The sequence below is a fragment of the Podarcis muralis genome, chromosome 4 (assembly GCF_964188315.1).
Source record: "Podarcis muralis chromosome 4, rPodMur119.hap1.1, whole genome shotgun sequence".
Lineage (NCBI taxonomy): Eukaryota > Metazoa > Chordata > Lepidosauria > Squamata > Lacertidae > Podarcis > Podarcis muralis.
In genome coordinates this window covers 18,796,126-18,812,106 of record NC_135658.1, presented here as the reverse complement: position 1 = coordinate 18,812,106, position 15,981 = coordinate 18,796,126, and the positions used below count along the sequence as shown (strand labels likewise).

Below are 15,981 nucleotides of genomic sequence, written 5' to 3'. Positions count from 1 at the left end.
GGGTTGCAGACCCCTGTTCTAGTCACTGTGTGCAGTACTGAGCTAGATGGACCAATGGCCTGACTTGATTTGAGTCAACTTCCCGCATCTATTATAAGTTTGAGCTTCAGATGTGAATGGAAGCAGTGATAATCCAGGAACAAACCTTCCTTTTGCTTGTGGGCTTCCTAGTGGCATTAGTTTGGAAACAGAACATTGGACTACCTGGATCTTTAGTCTGATCCTATAAGGTGATTCCTATATTATGTTCATCATCTACTCTCCAGGTGAGCCCCAAGTCACCCAAGTGCCACCACAGCTCTTATCAGGTACAGCAGGGCAGCAGCAGTTAAGGGGGTATGAAAGGCGAGGCTAAGGGACAGTGGGAAAAGCAAGTGCACAGACTCTCTGTGTGCAACTCCTTAATGCGTTCAGGTTTATTGCGATGAGTAAAAGTCTAAAGTTTGGATGCAGTGTTAACATTCTTAAGGCTCTGGTTCGCTTTAACAGCTCGGCTGTGCCTGCTGTGTTTGACAAAGGTGTTCATAAGCCCCACCCATGTTTGCACTTGGTAAATAGAAGCATATTAAGTGTAAGGAAACGGAAAAGATATGAATCAAGTTCTCTTCGCATAAACGTGGGAGTTTTCGCACCTTAAGAGAGCAAGCCATCCTCTGATGCGATCAAGTTTCTCCTAGCTTTTGAATTACAGAGGAAAGCTCCCCTTAATTCTTGTCATGGTGTCTTTCTCTATCCTACCTTTTCAAAATCAACCATAACTTAGGCTTGCACTCTACATAAAGCTGTACAATAAACTATTCTTTCACTGTTTCCCATCCGTCTCTTGCCTGCCTATTAGTTGATCCCCTAACCGCTTCATGCATTTGGGGTTGACTTACCAGCCTGCAAGCATAGCTGGTCAGTTAACAAGGAAGGAGGACAGAGGCTTAACACTGATTGGAAGAGGCTTGTCAGTTCACCTACAGGCACTGTTGAGGCTGGTTGTACCCAAATTGGTTTGGAAAAGGAAAAAACACAAGCCTACTCTCCTTCACAAGTGTCCTTTGGGGGTTAGGTCTTCACCACCACCGAAACTGAGTACAGTCGTGTGCTGTGCTTTTGCATTTACGGGCAGCAAAATCAGTTTCTCAAACAGCTTAGAGGCTGTGGTTGGCTCAATGGATTAAAAGCTACAGGCCTGCTTTAGGAAACCCTCCTAACTTGCAGGTGGAAGGCTTGCTGCTGCTTCGAATGAGTGTTTCTTCCATCTCTTAAACAGGCTCGATCATCACCAATATGATATATGGGTGCATGAAAAGTTTGGGCGGAAAAGTCTTTTCAAAAGCATCTTGTGATTTGTGCCAAACAGCTGAAAAACATTAAATGCTGCAGCGTCTTTTCAGGAAACATATTCTTATTTCAGCAGCCTCCAATAATGGATTTAAAAAGCAATGTGGGTAAACAACAAGCTTGCTGAAACGTAATGTTAGAAAACGCTATCACTATGCAAACAGCTTGTGTGTACATGTACATATGCCCACATAATATCATAAGCCCTATAGTTTATGTAATTTATAAAATAATGGCTTCCAATGTTTAAGCACAGTTATCTTGTTTGCTGAAGGTTTGTGGGTTGGGAATTAACGGGCATGGCAGAAAAATTAATGTGAAATTGCCTGCACCTTTTATCCAGTCTCCACTGCCATCTTCCAAGAGCTTGGCGGAAACTTTGCAAAGGGAAGCCATTTGTGTGCACGCTGCACCTTGTGCTATCCTTCCAGGTGCGTGCACTATACCAGTGTTACTATGCCCCCAAAGCACCTGGCAAGGTCCGATTCACATGTAGAGGAGCAGCCCGCTTTCGAAAGGCTATGGCTGCTTTCTGGTGGCGCGTAAATTTGTGTCGGGTTTTACTTCCACGGGTACTTCTGAAATGTACATATATCAGCGTCCCCTGATTTGATCGCGAGTGCCCGAGCATAACGTGGGAAAGCGGGCTTTTTAAGTAAACGGAAGCTCCCTGCAACGAGAGGGTTTGGCCGGTAGGCGTCTCCTTGCCCTTCATTTCGGGGAACGGCGACTTTTTCCGCGCAACGGTGCCAGCCTTCCGCCAGGGCTCCCCGTCAGTCTCCTGTTTGCTGCTGCTGTTGCCGCCGCTGCTCAGATTCTATGCGAGCACAATGAAATCCTGTGTATCTGCAACCCCCGCGCCGTGCAGTCGTAGCAGCCTGGCGGCTTAAAGCACGAGACAAGCGAAGGAAAAGGGGGAGAGGGGTGAAAAAAACACTGCAAGCTTTCTGCTCTCTTCTTAAACCGGCAAGTGCAGAGGGCAGGGCGGCAGCAGCGACCACCACCGTCCAGCGCGCTTTGGAGAGACATTGCAACAGCAACAAAAACTCACCAGATCCCAAGTCTGGGAAGGGATGGAATATACAAATTGACCGAGGAATCTCGCTGCATCGGACGGGTCTGGAGGCGGAGAGCTGGAAGTTTGTAAGTTTCGAGCTGGTTTGTGAATTAGCTGATCGTCGGGAGTCGTGATTTCTGCTTTTACTCCCACCAACTCTTCCCCCCCACCCGCCTCCTCTCTCTCTCCCCCGCCGCGTTCCTGGGTGCTTTGCTCAGCTTTTCTGGAAGTAGACAAAAAGGAGCACGAGGATGCGGGGAGGGCTTTTTGCATCGAGATCGGAGCTGGCTTTTTCCCGTGGCACGGGAGCGAGGGACACTTAAGGATCGCCCACCCTTCGGAGAAACCATCTGCCCGTCCGCGTCTCCCAAGCATGGGTTGGATTCATTGGAGAACCGCGTCTGAACTTAATGACACCGGGAACCAGTAAGCCGTCTTGCTTTTCCTTTGACTTAAAAGGAGATACTCTTTGAGCAGGAGCCTGTGCAAAAACAACAACAACCGGGTTTTAAAAGACAGAGGTAGGCGAAAGAGAAAGCAACAAATTTTAAAACTCTCCGGGATCGCTTCTCCCATCCCTCCGGCATCCAGCCAACGCGCCCCATTCCGATCGCTGCTCTTGCGAGCAACTTCAGGGAACCTCGTGTCACCCGTCCACACGACCCTTCCTCCACGCTCGCGCTCACTTTCGCGCGTCCCTTTCTTTTTTGCGCTCAAGAGAAGGGCGTGTGTGTCTTTCCATACCTTTTTGCCAATTGGCTTCTGATCCCCTCCCCCCCAAAAAAGCACGCTACCCAGCTTATTTATTATTACAAATTCTCCCTAAAATGCATTGCTGTAAAAACTTTGCTGCGATGCTTTTCAGCAAGCCTTAATCAGACCTCGTGGTGGAGGATTTTTTTTAAAAAAAAGGAAAGGGGGAGGAAAAATAACCCCTATCAGTGGTTTGCACCGCGATTTAAATGGCTGTAGCTTGCAAGTCTGCAGCCGCCCCTGCTGGCCAGCTTCGCCCCCCGCTGCTGAAGTCTGTTGCTTTGCTCGGGGAACCTACAAAAAGGATGGCGCTGGCGGCGACTTTGTAAAGAGCCCGCTGGACTAAAATCGGGCAAGCGATCTGCCCCGGTTTGCAGGAGAGAGGAGCGCAAGATTCGCAGCCGTTCCGCAGAGAGGAGCCGGTTTCTGGTTCTCGTGAGAGTGGATCAACAAGCCCTTTGCAAAAGAGCAGGGGCCTGAGGCTGCGGGGATGGGGGACACGGCTCCCCCCCAAGCCCCGGGTCTCCTGGGAGGCGGCGGCGGCGGCTCGGTGGCGGCGCCGCGGGTGCACAGCGCGATCGTGGAGCGGCTGCGGGCGCGCATCGCCATCTGCCGCCAGCACCACCTGAGCTGCGAGGGGCGCTACGAGCGGGGCCGGGCGGAGAGCTCGAGCCGCGAGCGGGAGAGCACCTTGCAACTCCTCAACCTGGTGCAGCACGGCCAGGCGGCCAGGAAAGGAGGGAAGCACAGCAAGGCAGCAGCGGCCAATGGTCACAGCGGCGGCAGCATCGCGGCTTCGGCTCCTTCTGCGAACGCTGCAGCGCCCCCTCCGGCGGACTACTATCGCCAGCAGCTGATCAGCAACGGGACGACTGGTGGCAGGAGTGGGATCAACGGAGAGCAGCCCGGATCGGCCTCTGGAGGGGAGCAGAGGAACCCCGCGCTCATTGCGGTGAGTCTCGTTCGTTTCCTGGTTCCCTCCAAACATGCTCAGGAGCCAGCGCCTTTATTCTGGTGCCCAGCTGAGGGGGCACAAAATAATAATATTTTAAGAAACCTATATTTATTCGGGTACCTACTCGAGAAGATCCATTTTAAAAGTAACTGTACCAAAAGGAATTATTGTGAAAATAAGAAATATTTAGAGGGCGCCAAATTTTTGTCCTCGCCCAGAATTAGCAAATTCTGCCCCTGTGGGAGGGGAGTTGCAAGGGCCGAGTTTGGAAGGATGGACCAATGGTCTCTAATATGTGTGAGTTTTTAAAATGTCAAAATATCATTTTGCACCGCCAACTCGCCCCCCCCTCCATTTTTGCAAGCCGTATCTCTGCACTTAAAACAGCAGCCTGCCATGTAGAAATGCTAATGGTTGTTAATGAGGGGTGCCATTAGATAGGCTATTTTGTTTTGCGCACAAGCACATTGCTGTGTTCTCTCGTTCTGTGTCATGCCATCAGCAAGAACACAAGGGTCTCTCCCCTGAGGAGTTTGCAATCTGAAATTTGACATAGGAGGGGAGACAGCAGGGGAAGGCGTGGGGGGGGGTGCAAGCCAGGGCAGTGATCCTTTTAGCAGCCTGTAAGTGCAGACAAGGTATTACTACCCCCATTTTGCAGATGAGAAGCTGAGGCAGAGAGAATGGTGGCTCACTTCAAAGACACTTGGAACAGGCATAGGCAAACTCGGCCCTCCAGATGTTTTGGGTCTACAACTCCCATAATCCCTGACCACTGGTCCTGTTAGCTATGGATGATGGGAGTTGTAGTTGTAGGACCTAGTTTGCCTATGCCTGTGATCCGTTAATCCATGGCTATTGTCGTGCCACAACTGAATGGAACCTCCACATTCAGTAGCACTGTATCTGTGAATACCAGACACAGGGGAATTGCTGTTGGCTTCATGCAATTTTTTTCCAGAGGGATCTGGCTGGGTGTTGTTTGGAACAGGATGCTGAACTGAATCTGATCTAGCTGGGTTTTTCTCACAGCCTCGCTTCCTGCAATTGGGAGAGAGGGCGCTACACCTGTTTACTTACTGCTTGCAGTGTATCTGTGGCTTTCGTCGTGGTGGTGGTGAGATTTAAGAACCCCAGAGAAAAGGATGAGAATCTATAAAGGTTAATTCAGCAATTGGGACCCCCGTGTTGGATGAATTCCGCTGGAGATCTGGGAACTGCGTAATTGATGGAAGAGGTGATGACGAGCCTCACGAATGTGGTTGGGCATTGGGTGCTGTTGACCTAGGGTCTACGTAAACATGGTGGTGGTTAAGTGATGGGTGAGCTGGCGTGGTTTGTCTGTTAAAAAGAGAGGCGTTACTTGTGTCCTGCTGGTCTCCTGTATGCCTCTGGTTGGCACTTGTAAGAACAGGATACTGGAATATTCCTTTGTTGAGATCCAGCAGGACTCTGGTTAAGTGCAGCCTCCTGCTTGTGGGTCATTACAGTACTCATCCGGCTCTGGGATAGCTCAGTTGGTAGAGCATGAGACTCTTCATCTCAGGGTTGTGGGTTCAAGTCCACATTGAGCAAAAGATTCCTGCAGTGTAGGGGGTTGGACTAGATGACCCTTGTGGTCCCTTGCAACTCTACAATTCTTTCCTTTATTGCTTGTTTCCCTGCTGCTTACTTGCATCAGAAATTATTTTGCTTCCGAAGTTCACAAACAAACCCTTCCCAACGCAGCTTCATTTTAAACGTAGTATTTGGTATATTTTATCCCCTAAAGTCCAACTTAACTTTGGGGTGTGAGGAGCACTCTTTTCGATAAGTGTTTTTTTGTTGATAGGCAAACCACATTACGGGAGAGGGGAGTTTCACCTTGAGAAATCCAGAAGCAAATGTCAAAGCCAGGGGTGTAGAATAGCAAAGTTTGCAGCTTTGTTCCATTTTAAATACACACAATTAATAGCTCTCAAAACAAAGCTTCAAGAGACCCAGAGGGATAAATTAAACGCCCACCGTGTTTTAATGCAGAACAAGTACAATAGGGGCCATACTATAACAGTGACGTGTAAGGCTTGTAGAATTAGACATAGCTTTTGCGTAAAGATACTCGAGATATTACTGCTCCCGTCTGCAGCCTGTTGACAGTATGAGTGTCAGGTATAAGATGGTCCCATTGATTGCAACAAGCCACAGACAGGTGAAGTTTCTAGCTGTGGCATGAGTGGAAGATTGCAGCAGTACAAGACTCAGTTTTGGGGGCTGTGTGCTGGGTATAAAGTAGCATCTTTTATATCTGCAACAGGTTATCTGATGCGTGCAAAATGGACGTTGGGGGTTGCAGACATCCTTCCTCAGTACTTCTTGACACTTCTTGAACTGCCCTAATATATGCCCCATTATTATTATTATTATTATTATTAACCCTCTGATTATTTTGTTTCAGTGGGTGGGGAAACTCAGCCAGATGGGCGTGGTATAAATAACAAATTATTATTATTATTATTTCACTCCATGAATGTGCATATGGCAATATTGTGGCTTACAATGGTTGTGTTCTACCTTGGCTGCCAAGGAAGTATGCTTCTGCATTCTAGTTGTTTGGGGTCGCAAACAGGGAGGGTTCTACTGTGCTTTAGAGTTCCCCTTAAGTATCTCTCCGGTCACTGTGAGAACAGAATGTTGGATCAAATGGGCCTTTGGCCTGATCCAGCAGGTCTCTTCATATATTATTCCATGCCTTCCTTGCACCAACATTGCTGGATATTTTTTGTTCTCCTTCCTGGCTACTCATAATGGCACAGGCCGTGTTTTCCCTCCATCTTGTGACCGCTACGAGCAGAGTCTTCAGCATGGTGACCCCCTACACCGAAGAGCCTTCCTTGAGAATTCTAGCATGCCCTACCTGCTTTTGGTTCTCAGAATCTGCTAAAGACCTTCTTGTTGATCCAAGCACCCCCTGATTACTGACATCAGTGGGTGCGCTTGTTGGGTCGCTGTGCAGATTATAAACTGGTGTTTTATTACATTTCTTTTTAATCATTTGTTTTATGATTTTTATGTTTTGCACACCACTTTGATATTCTTAAATAGTCAGCGATGTATATGTAAATGTATTAAATAATGCATAATAATGCAGGGCTGTAGTTTAGGAAGTTCCACTGGTGCATCACCATAGATGTCATAGCCAAAGGTAGCATTCTGTTGCTTTTGCCATGTGTGGAGCTTGAGCAACTTAACTGAATGTCAGTAGCCCATGTGCTTGCACTCTTTATAAAGATTTGAGGAGTGAGGTTATTACCCTTCTGCTACTATCCTTACCAGGTCACTCAACCATTGCTACTGTGTCTTTTCTCCCAGGAGATCAAGATAACAGCAAAAACTGCAAAAAAAAAAAAATTTTTAAATTAGCAGGGCAATTAGAATAAGATCTATTATTTGATTAACTTCCTAACACTGCTCAGTTTTTTAATCAAAAGAAAGCCTATTGGTTCACCTGTTTTATCTGTGGCAAAAGGACTATGTATTAATTCTGCCATTTGTATGGATTGGGACGCGGGTGGTGCTGTGGGTTAAACCACAGAGCCTAGGACTTGCCGATCCGAAGGTCGGCGGTTCGAATCCCCGCGACAGGGTGAGCTCCCATTGCTCGGTCCCTGCTCCTGCCAACCTAGCAGTTCGAAAGCACACCAAAAAGTGCAAGTAGATAAATAGGTACCACTTCGGCGGGAAGGTAAACGGCGTTTCCGTGCGCTGCTCTGGGTCACCAGAAGAGGCTTAGTCATGCTGGCCACATGACCCGGAAGCTGTATGCCGGCTCCCTTGGCCAATAAAGTGAGGTGAGCGCCACAACCTCAGAGTCGGCCACGACTGGACCTAATGGTCAGGGGTCCCTTTACCTTTAAACTTCCAGAACATACTTTCTATAGCTAACCATTTAGCTCTGTCCTCAGTGTGTTTTATTTTATTGCTATGATTGGTGGCTGATGCAAATAAAGATTCTATCTGTCTTAACTGGAGGCTCGTCTGCTGCAGATGCAAAGTGTTGTGTGAACCAGTAACTTACACCACCCAAGTTGTGCCCGAAATTGCCAGCATCTGAACTTGGAGAAGTTGCTGTGCCTTTCAGTATACTAGGGAGAAAAAGCCCTATAGGGGCCACACCTGTTAATTCCTCCCTCCCTGGCCATATATTAGGGTGGTGGAGTCACAAGACACCGAAGACATAATAAAGACAGCCTTGATTTGGATTCCTTTGCAGGCAGGGAGTGATTGACCTTGTGCTATCTGCCAGCTGCATGCATGTGTTGCTAGCTGGCCTCAGCCATTTGGTGTGGGGCGGTTTGCACCGCTGTCGGGCTTGATAATCGCCACCAGGTCTTGAGATAGTGGTACCACCATAGTGTTTATGCTGTGTTTCCTCTGTTATGGCGGCAACATATGAGTTAAATGCGTTTAGCAATAGAGGCCGGCTGGTCTGCATTTTTAACAAAGGTGCAAAAAAGAAAAGAGGGTAATTTGATAACCCAACTAATTAAAGTTTTCAGGGCTTAAAAGCCTATGCACAGATGTTTTGCCAAGCAGAACTCCGAGGTCACAAGGACCTACAGTAGCTGAAGACATTTCTGGGCTCTTGGTTTGTTTGGGTTGGGTTTTTTTTTAAAAAAGTTATCTAGCATTGACCTTCAAAATAATCCTACTCCCTTCCTTAGTACAGAAGAAGAAGAATGCACTCTTTTTTCTGAGGACAAAGTTTACTGGAGTCTGGAACACTTTAATTTTGCAGGCAAAACTATACCTAGAGGAATTGCCTCATCTGAAATGTGGCTCTCTGGGCCACCTGGGTTTGCAAGCAATTACACAGAACTTAGGACTTGCCGATCAGAAGGTCGGCGGTTCAAATCCCCGTGACTGGGTGAGCTCCCGTTGCTCGGTCCCAGCTCCTGCCAACCTAGCAGTTCAAAAGCACATCAGAGTGCAAGTAGATAAATAGGTACCACTCCAGCGGGAAGGTAAACGGCGTTTCCGTGCACTGCTCTGGTTCGCCAGAAGCGGCTTGGTCATGCTGACCACATGACCCGGAAGCTGTACCCTGGCTCCCTCAGCCAATAAAACAAGATGAGCGGCACAACCCCAGAGTCGGCCACGACTGGACCTAATGGTCAGGGGTCCCTTTACCTTTACTTTTACTCCAATAGGATGCATTTTTTTGTATGCTATTCTCACCAATCCCTTCATTTTTACACACACTTTCCCTAGTAGAATGCATTTCTGTAATCCTTGGTTGGAGAACTGCATCACAAAATGCAAGGAAATGAGAATTTCGAAGGATAGCTGTGTTTTTGGTCCTCACGTTGTTTCAAGAAAGTGTGATAGAGTCTGCTTTAAATGTGTACTGAATCAAATTTCTCCTCCATCCCTACTCCCAAGTAAGTGTGTACAGCTTTACGCAGTTGGGAAGAAGAAAGATGTTTTCAGCTCACTAAACAAGTGCAGCAAATTAGTGGTGTTTCTTCATGTGGCTGAGCGGAACAGATGTTTCCTAGAAGGAGGGCAGAGGCTTCCAGTTTCTGAAACTGACCTTAAATATGTTCTATCACGGCGAGATGCGTTGCATGAACTCTGAAGAACTTTTTGAATGGTGACACTCACAGATGAGTGGCAGCTGGGAAGACGTCTAGATTCGTTTTTAAAACCAAAAATAAACAAAAAGGGTAGCCAGGCAACGACGACAGTAAAAAATGGGGCAGAAATAATAATATCGTTCTCTGGAATAGCAGTTCTCAAGCTTTTTCTTCCACTTGAAAATCACTGAGGGTCTAGGCCCGACCACTTAATAAACATCGTTTTTGTTATTCTGAATATAAAAATGCATACAGAATTTGCATTTTAAAGAACATTGTTTTCTTCAGTGCTGGTGTCTACACCCAAATAGGTGCCACGTTAAGGAAACCACAAGGTCTGAGAAGGGCCTCTAACAGTAATTCCCAAACTTGAGTCGCCAGATTTGGGGGGGGGGGGGACGACGACTACATTTCCCATCATCTCTGACCGCTGGTCCTGCTAGTTGGGGATGATGGGAGTGGTAGTCCAAAAGCATCTGGAGACCCAAGTTTGAGAAACTGGTTTAGACAAAAATTAGTAGGCCAAACCAGTGCCATATTGTGGGGTGGTAGTCAACTACATTTTACTTAGAGAGAGTACGCCCATTAATGGCTCTAACTTACTTCATTAATTTCAGTGGGTCTGCTCTGAGTAAGACTTCGTTCAATGCCACCCTATGAAAATCATAAGTTCTGTACCAGGGCCTTATTGATAACTAAGCTTTGGTCCAAATGGCTGCCGTCTCCTTTTCGATAATCTGGCTCTGGTCAAAATGGCTGCCGGCTCCATCATAAGGCAGGGGGCCAGCATCACCCCCAGGGCCAAAGGCATGCAACTCCTCATTTATGCATGTTCAAGGTACACATGACCGTACACATCACCACGAACCTGGAAGTAGCACGAAAAGGAGCAAAAACAGCCCTAAAAGAGCATGAAAACGGTGAAAATGGCGCAAAAATAGCATCTAGCAATCCCACAAGGCTTTGAGGCCTGTAGAGTTTGAGCAGGGAGGTTTGGAGGGAGCGGTGGTGGTGGAGTTTGGTGGCTTTTTGATTTTTAAAGGGTTTTTTAAGGGTTTCCAGAGGCTGTTGGCAGGCTTTTTCAATGGTGTTCCCAATACGATTTCACTTAAATGTGCGGTGCCTCGGAACGCAACTCCCACGTATATGGGGAGTTGCCTGTTCCACAGTCTTTCTTTGGAACACCTTGATGGCGTTTGCGGACCAGCCATGGTCTGCAAACCACGGTAGGATACAATCCAAAGGGAAGTTTTCCCGAGTGAACCCCACTGACTGGAGTGGAAGCCGCCATGCAATGATGCTGAAATATGAATGGGAGCTGGAGCATCTTCACTATTCATTTAAAAGCACTATCCTGCCACTTTTAACAGTGGCTTTCTCTAAAGAATCCTAGGAATGGTAGTTCGTTAAAGGTGCTGAGATTTGTGAGGAGACTCCTAAGGCAAGTGCTCCTTTTTACTGTAATTACACCAGAGGTGGTGGAAAGGTGACTCGTGGTATGTAGTGGTGTTGGGTCACAACCTGTCAGAGAGCCTGGTTCTTTGTTTTTTATTATATTTTTTTGTATAATCTTTTTTTATTGAGTTTTACACTGCACATTTAAATCCAAACATTAGGCATCATCATCAACATTTAGGATTCTCTGAATCCTAGGACTCCCCTCCAGCCTTCCATGGTTACCATTTTCAATCTTTTTCAACTGACTCACATATTTTCTCTATTTTTCTTAAATAATCCATTTTTCCTTAGTTTTTAGTACATTACAAGCGTTACTCAAATCCTGCCAAGGTCTTTAGTTGCTTACAGTGTTCTCTTAAATACATTGCAAATTTTCGCTATTCCTTATTAAAGTTCCTCTCTTCTTGGTTTCTGATTTTCCTGGTCATTTTTGCCATGTTGGCATAGTCCATCATCTTCATCAGCCATTCGTCTCTGGTTAGGACTTTGTCTTCTTTCCATCTCTGGGCCAGTAGTATCCGTGCTGCTGTTGTCACTTACATAAATACTGTATTTTTTGCTCTATAAGACTCACTTTTTCCCTCCTGAAAAGTAAGGGGAAATGTGTGTGCGTCTTATGCAGCGAATGCAGGCTGCGCAGCTATCCCAGAAGCCAGAACAGCAAAAGGGATTGGTGCTTTCACTGTGCAGCGATCCCTCTTGCTGTTCTGGCTTCTGAGATTCAGAATATATTTTTTCTTGTTTTCCTCCTCCAAAAACTAGGTGCATCTTGTGGTCTGGTGCGTCTTATAGAGCGAAAAATACGGTAATTGTTTCTGCTCCTTTGATATATTTGCACCTAAAATTCCTAGTAAAAAAGCCTCTGGTTTTTCCACAAACGTTATTTTAAACATTTTTCTCAACTCATTATATATCATTTCCCAGAATGCTTTTGTTATCTTGCATGTCCACCATATGTGGTAGAACGTGCCTTTGTTCTCCTTACACTTCCAACATACATTTGAAGCAGTTCTATACTAGAGCTTGGTTCTTTAAGTGCAGTCAACTCACTATCCAAACAGACATGATCCAATACCTGGGATAGCTCAGCTGGTAGGTCGTGAGACCCTTAATCTTAGGGTTTTAGGTTTGGGCAAAAGATTCCTGCCTTGCCAAGGGGGTTGGACTAGATGACACTTGTGGTCGGTTCCAACTCTACGATTCTATGATCCTTGGCCACTCCATGGTACTTCAGGTTACAGACGCTTCAGGTTACAGACTCCGCTAACCCAGAAATAGTACCTTGGGTTAAGAACTTTGCTTCAGGATGAGAACAGAAATTGCATGGCAGCGGCATGGCAGCAGCAGGAGGCCCCATTAGCTAAAGTGGTGTCTCAGGTTAAGAACAGTTTCAGGTTAAGAACAGACCTCCGGAACTAATTAAGTTCTTAACCAGAGGTACCACTGTACTGCAGGACTCTTCCAGCCAAAGAGAATGGGGGGGGGGGGAGAGAGAGGCTGGGCGTTTGGGCATCAAAGGGGGGCCCGGGATCAAAGGCAGGAATAAACATAATCTCACACATCACAAATTTCTTAATTTGAAGCCTCTGATATCCTCCCAGCAGTTTACACAGGTGCAACATTCCTGCTCTCGGGGGCTTGCTCTCGTGCCAGCACATGCAAATGGCTCCGCAGAAGTGCCAGAATCCTCCGCGTGGACAAGGTCCAAGAAACGCATAATTCGACGGCGGGGAGGTTGCAATATCGCCTGCAACGCTCCAGATGTAGGAGCATCCATGATCAAGGTCTCTCTTGCTGATTCCTTGAAGGAGCCATCTTAGGAATTCAGGAAGGAGCATAAGGGGGCAGCACCATGGCTTTGTAGTAGAGAGAGCATGCTTTGTGTGCGAAAGGTCCCCGTACAGAGCGAAATGGTACAGAGCGAAAAGGTACAGAGCGAAATGGACCAGCGGTCTTAAAAGCTTCCTAGGAAGATGCCTTCATACCAACCAGGCCTGAGAGGAACCGTTTGCCCACTGTGGCTGGCTGCCAGGGCCGGCCCTACCATTAGACAAGAGTGAGGCAACTTGTCACATACAGGACAGAGGTACAGTCATACCTCGGGTTGAAGTAGCTTTGGGAGAAGTATTTTCGGGTTGCGCGCTGCGGCGACCCGGAAGTAATGGAGTGCGTTACTTCCGGGTTTCGCTGCATGCGCAGACGGTCAAAATGACGTCACGTGCATGCACAGAAGCAGCGAATCGTGATGCGCGGACACGGGTTGTGTTCGCTTCTCGATGCAACGGGGCTCTGGAACACCCTCACACTCGACAAAACCACAGCCGATTGCATGCACGCCTCGACACTGCAGTTTGAACAAACATACAACTTTCCCCCACTAGATAAGAGGTTGTGGTTGTTGCTTCCAGGTTGGGTACAAGATGGATCTGCATGCAGTGCGGATTGGCCGTCTCTTGTGCCATTTGCAAAGCGGTAAGGACTGTAAGGTCCGTATAGTTAAAGCCATAGTTTTCCCCAGTAGTGATGTATGGAAGTGAGAGCTGGACCATAAAGAAAGCTGATCGCCAAAGAATTGATGCTTTTGAATTATGGTGCTGGAGAAGACTCTTGAGAGTCCCATGGACTGCAAGAAGATCAAACGCATCCATTCTGAAGGAAATCAGCCCTGAGTGCTCACTGGAAGGACAGATCCTGAAGCTGAGGCTCCAGTACTTTGGCCACTTCATGAGAAGAGAAGACTCCCTGGAGAAGACACTGATGCTGGGAAAGATGGAGGGCACAAGGAGCAGGGGGTGACAGAGGACGAGATGGTTGGATAGTGTTTTCGAGGTTACCAGCATGAGTTTGACCAAACTGCGGGAAGTAGTGGAGGACAGAGGTGCCTAGCGTGCTCTGGTCCATGGGGTCACGAAGAGTCGGACACGACTAAACAACAACAACAAAGGACTGTGCACATCGTCAATTGCCTAGCCCTTAATGCTATTCCAGAAGGGCCAGCCTCCATCCTTTTCTGAAGCAATCAAACAAAAAGGTCGAAGAAGTGCTGAACAAACATTTAAAGCAAGATCACCATGGAAGTGGGGAATCCCAAAAGTTTAAGTGAGGAAACCCATCTGAAGAACAGGGAGGCAGGTTTTAAACTGAAGGCCAGGCTTCCTCAACCTCGGCCCTCCAGATGTTTTTGGCCTACAACTCCCATGATCCCTAGCTAGCAGGACCAGTGGTCAGGGATGATGCAAATTGTAGTCTCAAAACATCTGGAGGGCTGAGGTTGAGGAAGCTTGCTGAAGGCTATATATACAAAACTGAAAGTGGGATTAGCGGAACAGCAACCCGCCCAAAAACAACCCTGTTTCCATATACATCTGTGCTCAGCCTTAGGTTTTTAGAGAGACCTGGCTTACCTTCCTGTAATGTATTAACCACCCGATGACCTGAAAGAGTTTTGCAGATGATCTTTTGCTGTTGCCCAGGCTCCCTCAAGAGGCCTTGAGCAGATAGAAGTGTTTACACAGCCTGTTCCTTTCGTTCACGTTTTTGATGGAGTTGCCATAGCTTCGTATCCTCTTGGGCACCGAACTTGCACGCGTTCCCTTCTCTCGTTCCCAGCCACGGACCATTCCATCTGCCGGGTCTCTCTTTTGCATCGCTCAGCTTTCAATGTCCGTTTTCATGTTCTGGCCCATCAACTTCTGCAACAGGTGCTTGTGTTGAATTGATGAGTGGTTTGGGACCAGCTTGCCCCAAGCTGCTCTCCAATATATTGAATGAGCTCCCGGGGTTGGGGCAGGGGGAAAAATCAACAGGTGCCTGGAGGATCTGTAGGGGGGCGAGCCTTATAAAGGGGCATGAAGCGGGTTTTCTCAGGAGTGTGATGACAGCCATCGTGAATAAACCGTGCAGGCTGACTTCCATTTCCCCTTCTATTTTTGCCTGGCCCTTCAGGGTCGTGTGCCCAACTTTACAGAAAACAGCTCTCTATCTGAAGGGCTGTCTGGTCTAAGTCTGGTTTAAAGAGGAGAGCAAGGCTCTTGACGTTGCCCATCATCAATGAGTGTCTGGACAGCAGACTGAGTAAGCACACAGGTTGCCTGGTCACAGCCTCCCCCTAAAATGGTGAGACGTACTGTATATCTGTTTAAATTATACCCATTATTTCTGGACTAGCTGCCTCGTACCAGGCATTACTCATGAACAGTGCCGGATTTACGTATAAGCTAAACAAGTTATAGCTTAGGGCCCCACTCTCTTGGGGGCCCCAAAAAAATTTAAAGGGGGAAAAAACTGGATGTACATTTCCAAAATATAAGATAAAAAGTGAATAAAATAAAACCTACATACAGCAACAGTGTTTTGTGTTGTGTAGGCTCCTATGATGTAAGTAATGGGCCCTGCCTGCTAGCCTGCTCCCTAAAATATCACCGGTTTGCTCGTTTCTATATATAGGGTGCCTACATTCTGCATGTGCAAATGGCTTTAGATACCTATTAGGTCCATAAATTACCATATAGCATATGTTCAACACAAAAACGACGACAATTTGTTGTTGACAAAGGACAGCTGGACATATAAAGGGCCCCATTACTTTCAGTCGCTTAGGGCCTCATCAAACCTAAATCTGGCCCCGCTTATGAATTATGAAGAACTCAAAAGTCAGCTCGTTTTGGAAATCAGCAGTTTAAATCCCTGGGATAGCTCAGTTGGTAGAGCATAGAATTGGAAAGGACCACGAGGCTATCCTAGTCCAACCCTCTGCAATGCAATAATCTTTCACCCAACAATTCTTAATCTCAGGTTGCCGGTTCGAGCCCCATGTT

At 47.1% G+C, this 15,981-nt stretch overlaps 1 protein-coding gene across 1 annotated transcript in view; it reads left to right on the top strand.

Annotated features, from left to right (window-relative positions):
- The first annotated feature begins 2,102 nt into the window (after nucleotides 1–2,102).
- The window catches only part of MAML2 (mastermind like transcriptional coactivator 2), a 147,680-nt gene continuing 133,801 nt past the window's right edge, over nucleotides 2,103–15,981 (top strand). Inside the window, exon 1 of the mRNA XM_028726125.2 lies at nucleotides 2,103–4,091. Coding sequence (XP_028581958.2) covers nucleotides 3,630–4,091 — 462 coding nt within the window. The 5' untranslated portion in view covers nucleotides 2,103–3,629. The remainder of the gene's footprint in view (nucleotides 4,092–15,981) is intronic.